The sequence below is a fragment of the Coffea eugenioides genome, chromosome 5 (assembly GCF_003713205.1).
Source record: "Coffea eugenioides isolate CCC68of chromosome 5, Ceug_1.0, whole genome shotgun sequence".
Classification (NCBI taxonomy): domain Eukaryota; kingdom Viridiplantae; phylum Streptophyta; class Magnoliopsida; order Gentianales; family Rubiaceae; genus Coffea; species Coffea eugenioides.
In genome coordinates, this window is record NC_040039.1 from 3,876,789 (window position 1) to 3,884,902 (window position 8,114).

At 36.6% G+C, this 8,114-nt stretch overlaps 2 protein-coding genes and 1 non-coding gene across 4 annotated transcripts in view; 2 read left to right on the top strand and 1 right to left on the bottom strand.

Annotated features, from left to right (window-relative positions):
- The window catches only part of LOC113771008 (ubiquitin carboxyl-terminal hydrolase 12-like), a 3,238-nt gene extending 1,205 nt beyond the window's left edge, over positions 1–2,033 (top strand). Inside the window, exons 2-7 of the mRNA XM_027315639.1 lie at positions 4–42; positions 529–615; positions 760–876; positions 973–1,047; positions 1,139–1,225; positions 1,392–2,033. Coding sequence (XP_027171440.1) covers positions 4–42; positions 529–615; positions 760–876; positions 973–1,047; positions 1,139–1,225; positions 1,392–1,433 — 447 coding nt within the window. The 3' untranslated portion in view covers positions 1,434–2,033. The remainder of the gene's footprint in view (positions 1–3; positions 43–528; positions 616–759; positions 877–972; positions 1,048–1,138; positions 1,226–1,391) is intronic.
- Positions 2,034–2,195: 162 nt separating this feature from the next.
- On the bottom strand, positions 2,196–5,476 carry LOC113772169. 2 transcript variants are annotated; one of them, XM_027316740.1, is made up of 8 exons: positions 5,340–5,476; positions 4,946–5,161; positions 4,677–4,806; positions 4,391–4,464; positions 4,209–4,253; positions 4,005–4,117; positions 3,135–3,234; positions 2,196–2,561 (listed from the first exon to the last, which is right to left on the bottom strand). In XM_027316740.1, the coding sequence occupies exons 1-8, from the start codon at positions 5,464–5,466 to the stop codon at positions 2,467–2,469; spliced, it is 900 nt and encodes a 299-aa protein (XP_027172541.1). In that variant the 5' UTR covers positions 5,467–5,476; the 3' UTR covers positions 2,196–2,466. The 2 variants fall into 2 exon arrangements, with proteins under 2 accessions (XP_027172541.1, XP_027172542.1); XM_027316741.1 differs by lacking the exon at positions 4,209–4,253.
- Positions 5,477–5,572: 96 nt separating this feature from the next.
- TRNAR-CCU lies at positions 5,573–5,645 on the top strand. Its single transcript has one exon. It is a non-coding gene; the product is annotated as a tRNA-Arg (tRNA).
- The last annotated feature ends 2,469 nt before the right edge of the window (positions 5,646–8,114 follow it).

Below are 8,114 nucleotides of genomic sequence, written 5' to 3' on the forward strand. Positions count from 1 at the left end.
GAGAATATAAATGATCAATACTGGACATTACGGGCAGAGGAGGTCAGTGTGGTTGCCCTTTTCTGTCTTACTTCCCATAGGGTGCAATCTTTACCTTGTTGCATTTTTTTTCTTTCATTCTTCCTCTTCAATTTTGGTTTATGGGAGATAATAGGTGCTGGGTTCTTACTTTTGGTGTTTTTAACCTCTATATATTGGAAAAACGAACATGCTAAGGCACATTATGAACTTGCATGTGTAGGAAATTTCCTTTCTAATGCTTTCAAAAATATTTTATTTGAAAAACTATTTTAAATAATTTGATGTGCTACAAACGCTGTTGCTGTTTGTTTTTGCTTAAGAGATTTGTTAACGCATGTGCAAATGGTTGAACTTATTGTACATACACATAGACAAATATGACTACTGGAAACACTATCAAATTGGCAAGTATAACTACCTTTGAAACTCATTCATTTGACTTGTGGGAACCTATACGTTTTGTTATTTGTTCCCAAATCATTTTATAAATTCATGTTCTCTCCCCAGATTCCGGACGAAGAGAAGAACCTTGGTCCTCATGATCGCTTAATTCATGTTTATCATTTCACCAAGGAAACGGCACAAAATCAAATGGTACTTGGATGTAGCAGATACTTCATTGTGAATTAGAGATGCCATTAATGCCCTGTTTCTTCCCGTTTGGCTTTGTTTGTTATTATTAATCCTGTGACAATTTGATATTGCATATACACCTTTGCCACTTCTTTCCATCGACAGCAAGTTCAGAATTTTGGAGAACCTTTCTTTTTGGTCATTCGTGAAGGTGAAACTTTGGCTGAAGTTAAAGTGCGAATTCAGAAGAAGTTGCAGGTTCCGGATGAGGAATTTTCAAAGGTAACACTTTTGTTTATTCTCAGCTATTCTCTTTCTAATACAATTCAAGCCATTCTGTTAACATTGGACTGATTTTTACTTGTCCTGAATGGTTAGTGGAAGTTTGCATTTTTGTCACTGGGACGCCCCGAGTATCTTCAGGACACTGACATTGTGTCCAGCCGTTTCCAGGTCAAGCTTGTAGTCCAAAATCTTCCGTTTTTTATGTTTTACCTTTTTCTTGTATCCTCAAACTGAAGAAGCTTGATTTGTTGCCTACCAGAGAAGAGATGTTTATGGTGCTTGGGAGCAGTACCTTGGCTTGGAGCATTCTGATACAACTCCTAAAAGAGCTTACGTATCTAACCAGGCAAATATTCCTGATCTGTAAATATTTGTTCTTTTTTTTTTTAATCTTAGCCACTTGAATGAATAAATCTTGCCTCTTGTCTTTGCATACCCTTGAAAATTCTTCTACTATTTGAGGTTAAGCAGCTTTGGGTAATCTATTATCTTTTTCCTCTCAAAAATTGCAGAATCGTCACACGTTTGAGAAGCCAGTTAAGATATACAATTAAGGAATCTTAAGATGGGATCTTTAGCTCCAAGCTCAATAGTGCATCTCTCCCGAGTTCATGCGATTGTAAAAAAAGTTGGGACTCTGCTGATTGAAGATGGGATTGAGTGTCATAGAAAGAGGTCACTAGCTTGAGGCTACCTGTCTTCTCTCCTTTTTGTTTCTATTTTCCAGTGAATTGGTGGTTTTGTAGGGCGAAATTTTTCCGTCAATTTTTCTGGGGAGGGAACCTTTCTCCTAGGTCTTGCTCCTTGTTCATACAAGAAAGTAGTATTTGTTGCTCCCTTTTTTTTTTCCTCCCTTTCCAGGCGCTTCTCTGGTTTGGAGGGACTCAGGTTTGTTGCTTTCTTTGTGTGTAGTTATTGGTAATACCAAGGTTTTGATTTGTGGGGATGTAAAGTGGTAGGGACTCGTGGTTTATGCTCCCTCCTTGTCCATTGCGTTTGATGTATTTTCCAGTTTTCACTTCCCCTCTTTTGATTGTGTACATTGTCATCTTATAATGGGGGATATGCATTTGTAAGAAAAACAGATCGTCTTAGTTAAAGATCCATGTAATAGCCCTTTTATTCTAATGCAATATAAAATGTTTTTCTTATTATGTGGCTTCACGCAGTTGTGGATTCATTCTAACTCAGGGGCACAACACATGCTCATCAAAAGTTTGGTTACTACTTACTCCACGCGTTATTCATTTATTCAATTCATTTATTAAGAAACTAATCTCAACTCCAAAAAGAATTTTAGCATTTTGATTTCCAACTAAAGCAACACCATAAGGGGAAATTTTCTACCGGCAATCGATCAGTTCTTGCGTTGCATGTGCCAAGAATTTACATTCCGAGTGGGGAAGGAAATTGGACTACAATGTGTGACGAGCCTCCACTTATGTTACCCAGGGAAAGTACCCAAGTCGCAAGACGGAGTAAAGGAAAGAAAGGAGATGAAACTAGTGGCACCCGAAGAACATAATCTGTCGGAGCATTGCAGCCTTTGCGGATCTAAAGCTTTACTCCACGACTGTGGTCTACCGTCTACAGCACTCTGTAGGTAATCACACCATCAATCGTCTCAACGACCATGCAATTCATTTTTATAAGCAATAGCAAATAAGCTTTTGCTTTATGGCCTGCAACAAAAGAGCAGCCAGTTAGCACAGATGCTGATATAGTCCATCCCTGAAAAAAAAAAAAAAAAAAATCCACGCGCATTCTGTTTCTTTGAAAAAAGAAAAAGAAAAAGTTTATTAAGCTTTGTACGCCAAAGAATTTCCGACTTTAGATCTAGTATAAACTAATTATCCGGGTCCACCTCTCTCTTGTTAGTCTAAAAGAATCACAAAGAGCTCCCCAATTTATGGCACGAAAGATAATATATTTTGTTGTGTCCCATCCTGTGGTGCACAACTCTGAGAAAGGAAAGCAAAAATCTGACGACTATACCATTCAATAATGCAAAATAGGTCCTATATGCTAAACTAAAGAGAAAAACAGGTGGTCCTATATCAAATGACTCATTTCACTTCTTTATGCAATTTCACCAAGTGAATTGAGGGAGACAAAGACGAGTTTGATAACCTTGTAAGAATACAAAAGTCCTGACCATTGCTCTCACTGAAGGAGTCAAAAGCTTTAATAGCAGTCAATGAGCTGCAAACCACATAGATGAGCTAATAAAACCTGACCAATCTAAAGATGCATACCTAATCCTAACAACGAAATCTCATCTTGTTGGATTGTGTCCACCTTCATGCTCCTCTTTGCCAGGGAAGAATTCATCTTCTCGACAGCAACAATAAGATCCTGGCAAAGGTAATATTTCAAAGTTGTACTTAGGAAGCAAGAAGAAGACTGACACCAAAAAAAAAAAAAGATCCCTAATCGAATATATAATGTCAAACGTTACAATGCAGTCATTTTTAAGCATGAATCAGAAGGTTCTCGGTGATTTTATCTACACCACATCGATTTAACTCTCATTACCCTCCACCGAGGCTAGCAGACTAGGTATATACCAGAATCATCTAACTTTTGAATATACATCCATGAAGAATTGCTCTTGGTTTGAATACGCAACTTAACAGATTACAGGCTTTCTCTTCCAGATCAATTCAACTCTAACTTCCACTATGTCTTGACAGCTTAGGTATGAACCTGAGTCATCTAGCTTTGGATTCTATAAGCATGAAGATATTGGTCCTGGTTTTAACGCTTTTTAACGCCCAACCCTTTGCTTAACAGATTACAACCTTACTCTTCCAGCCTTGACAAAGATACAACTCAAGCATGACAAGAAGTTGCAAAAACTTGATTCACCACAAGCTTCAGTTATTTAGTTAAACAGATGATCTGCACAACCGATTTGGTTACCTGAACAGAAACTACATGAATAAAAGTAGAAAACAGGAAATTAACTTACTAACCACAAATTGAACTATAGGTATACCAAAATCATAGTGGAAATATAACTGCTTACACCTTTATAGTGTATTTATCCTATGTAACTTCAAATAACTGCACAGCCTAATAATTTAACGACAGTAGAATCTTTAGCTACAAGCAGAAGAAAGTACCTCCCAGGATGCCAAGCTCTTGATATGTTTAGGGAGGCCTTCATAATCATCTCTTGACGCAACTATCCGTGGTTTAGAATCCCTGGACGACGTTAATCCATCTCTCATTTCACCTAGTTAATTACACCAAAAAAAAAATCACTCACAAATTTGGATTCAAAAGATAAAACCTTTTTACGATGAAAAAACCAAGAAATCAAGAACCTTCACTTTCTTGAAACATCTTTGCAGTGTGAATGCTATTATTAGCTGTCAAAATCCCATCATGTCAATTAACAAGAATACACTTTTCTTAGAATAGACCACTAGAATTAGTACTAAACATCTGACAAAGCAAATAGATTAAAACCTTCCTTAATCCGATTTTTAAAATCATTTAGTCTGACCTTGATCAGATGCTATGGTAGCAAGACAAACATCAGAAAGTCCAAGATTCTTTAAACTGAGAGTATCATCCAACCTATCAAAACGTTAAGTTCTGCACCAAGGAACCTCAACTGCTTCCTCCAAGATTATATTCTTCAAGATCAACCAGAAATCTGAATTTTTTTGTTTTTTTGGGTTGGGGGGGGGGGGGGGGGGGAGATAATAAAATAAAAGGAAAGGGGCATAGTAATTTGACAAGTCAACATTCATATTCAACATAAACTAAAACAATAATTAGAAGGATACAAGGGATCATCTTGGAATTTGCTACGAAAAGGCAGGGTGGTTGTGCTGCTGCTGCTCGTAGGAGGTGATAAAGATAAATCATCGTCGTCGGAATCCTTTTCCTCTTCATCTTGGTCTTCATCAGTGGCAGCTAATGGTAGAAGCAAAAGAAGTCAAATTATTGGGGAAAAAATTTACAGCGAAAAAAAGGTGCTTCCATTCATATCTGATTTCTGGAGATGTAATCCTATAACATGGAGTATAGAATATAAATAACGGCGGCTACCGACCGGATGATGGGATTTGGATGGCGGAAGTGGAAAAAACGGGGTGCTGTTGGAGGGCAAGGAGGTGAATTTGGTTGTGGTTGTAGACTTGGGTGCAGTGGCCGAGGAGCTCCTCAAACGACACCGTGTCACAGGACATGGACTCCAGCAAGTTGAGGTCGGTGCTGGTGGATGATATTCTCCGGTTTAGAAATTCCATGAACGTAGTCGAAGCCGAGTCTTCCGGCATTTTATTTTCACACCCAAGATGGGGAAAAAAATCAAAACCAAAAGGAAAACACAGAAAATAAGACGATTGGAGAAATTTTTTTGTTCTCTGGTACTACAAAAAGTAAAAGCAAATTACCACATAAAAAAAAAAAAGAAAAGAAATGGAGAGCGTGTGGGGTAAACCAACCAAGGGGGATGGGCCGGCGGTCGGCGGATTGTATGAGGGCGTCGCAGCTGCTTTGGAGGTGGTGGCAGAAACTCGAGATGCTTCCGCAAAACTTGCCGCCGATCCATTTCTCCTCCCTCCCCTCCATTCCAATTTCGTTTTCCGGGAGTTTGGGCGCCCTTTTCCACTTCAAAATAACAGCGCCGAATTATATGAAATGATCTTTAGAAAGCAATCTACAAAACGTCCACAAAGCGCCTGTAGCTCAGTGGATAGAGCGTCTGTTTCCTAAGCAGAAAGTCGTAGGTTCGACCCCTACCTGGCGCGGTTAATACTTCAATCGTTTTCCTTTTCCCCATTTGCTCAAGTGCCATATTGAATTCACATAAAGCTCTTAGCAAATCAAAGTTATTGGACTTTTGACGAAAAAAAAAATCAAGTTATTGGACGGGGAATGCTCTTGGGATAATTTCAGAAACCTCACCTGAGGTTTCGTGAAGCTCCCCACGTTTTCAAAATCTCTCTTACTACCCCTCAAGTGATTGTGGTGTCACATGTCACTATCAAAATGGATGAATTGTCAATAATAATCTCATTTCTTCTAACAATTATTTAGCATATGAAAAGCAAAAAAAAAAAAAAAAGCATGTAATAGCCTAAAGCCCGGGAAACAATTGGCCCACTTACAAAAAATAATGTTTTGATTTCTAGTTCAATTTTTTCCTTTAACATTGGACTTTATAATTTGACTTGAATTTGGGGCCAATACATAATAGTTTTGACTTTTCATGTGCACTTAGTATAAAGTATAAACCATTATTGATATTGTGCAAGCGTCTTGATAATTTTTGAATATAACCAAATATAGATATATTTTTTTAAAATTACCCATGGCCACCTTTGCTTTTAGTTTCATACTTACCTTAGTTCACTAGTTATTTCTTAATCTATTATAACCTTTGTTTGGATAGAGGATTATTTGCCAAAATTTATTTGCTTACATCATCATTACAATTTCCAACACACTTTTTATCTTCCCAATTACCTTTTTATCTCACATACATCACATCACAAAAAGTGCTACAGTAAAAATATCTCAAATTAATTTACAATCCAAACAGTAAAGAAATCAACACCATTTCCTTTTGACATCCAACACTGGTAGCAAATTTAGAAACGAGAAATAGGATCCTTATTAACCCTTTCGATATCTTTTTTAATATGTTTGTTTTATTTTTATTTTTCTTTCAATTTTCTTCCTTACACTGATATAATCAGAACATGTGGCTACGATAATGGTTCTTCGGAATGTCAAATTTTTTATGCATACGTCCAATAATAATACCCTTATAACAAAGGGTGAGTTGAAAAGAAATTTGTTTGGATTGGGTTTTATTTCCTCAAATTTATTTGCTTACATCATCATTACAATTTCCAATACACCTTTTTACCTTTCCAATTACCTTTTTATCTCACATATATCACATCACAAAAAGTGCTACAGTAAAAAATATTCTAATAATTCACAATCCAAACAGAAATTGAAAAAAATTGGGGTGGTTTTGAATGGTTTTTCTTGGAAGTTTTTGTCAAAAAAAAGTTAAATATATAATTTTTCTATTTACATTGCTAATTACAAAGTTTTAAAGTTCCAAGAAGGTGTACAAATAACATAGCACAAACAAATAAATAAGAGTAAAATGTCATACTTTTTAATAGCTGGTCATTTTCTTGTATCAATTTCCTCTCAATTTGCCCATTTTCTAAAGCTATTTCTGCCTTTTAATATTGCTGTTGGGAAGCCAAAACTAACCGTTGCCTTCCTAACGGTCATTCACCTTTCTCACTTGCAGTCCAATTTTCATGCATTTCACACTTTGACCCTCTCACTTTCTACGTAGATTTTTTTTGGTCAGCTTAATGATATTAAGGGAACTAAAACACTCTCTCTCCTCCAAAATGCATTTTCTATTAATACTTTTGGTTAGAGGGACTGACATTGTTAACAAAATGTCAATTCAAAGGGTGGTAAGAGAGATTTTGAAAACGTGGAAGGAGCTTTGTGATATTTTCTGAAACCTCAAGGGAGGTTTCTGAAATTATCCCAATGCTCTTGGTACATCCCTTTTTATCCTTTCCAATCGACAATTGACACCCTGTAGATATAAGTCATGTCCGACCAGATCCATACACTGAATGCTCTGATTAAGCAAGCAGCACAAATGAAGAAAAGGCAAGGAAAGCAAAGTAGACATGCAATTCTCACTTAGCACGTTGGATCACGTAGGAGAGACAAAAAGGGATAAGAGAAATCATATCTCCCCATTCATGATGTTAGTAAAATAAACAAGACTCAACTTGGGCTAGAGTCCCGAAAGAAAGGGATAACTTGGGCTAAAACCATCAAAGCAAAGAATTAATGCACCAATTTAGTGGAAAAATGTAAATAAGCCAATTCGAATCCACAAAATCATCGAATCCTTCTTCAATTGTAACTTAAAAATGATCAAATAATGCATAATTTCCAAGCAAAAATGAATCATTGATCAAATTTCTAAAATATCAAAATGGCTAAAGACCCAATAGCAACCATTAATCAATCAATCAAGGCCAATTGAAACATTTTAGGAACTCTAAAGGTCCAGGAGCAAGAAAAGGTCAGGTAATCACAAATAATCACATAAGCATTAAAGCATTTAAACAACTTAAACATCCATGTTCGCAAAGCTGGGGCCTAATTGAAAGGAAAAAAGAAAATTGAAGGGTCGATTTGATGGATTTTTCAATTACTTGGGC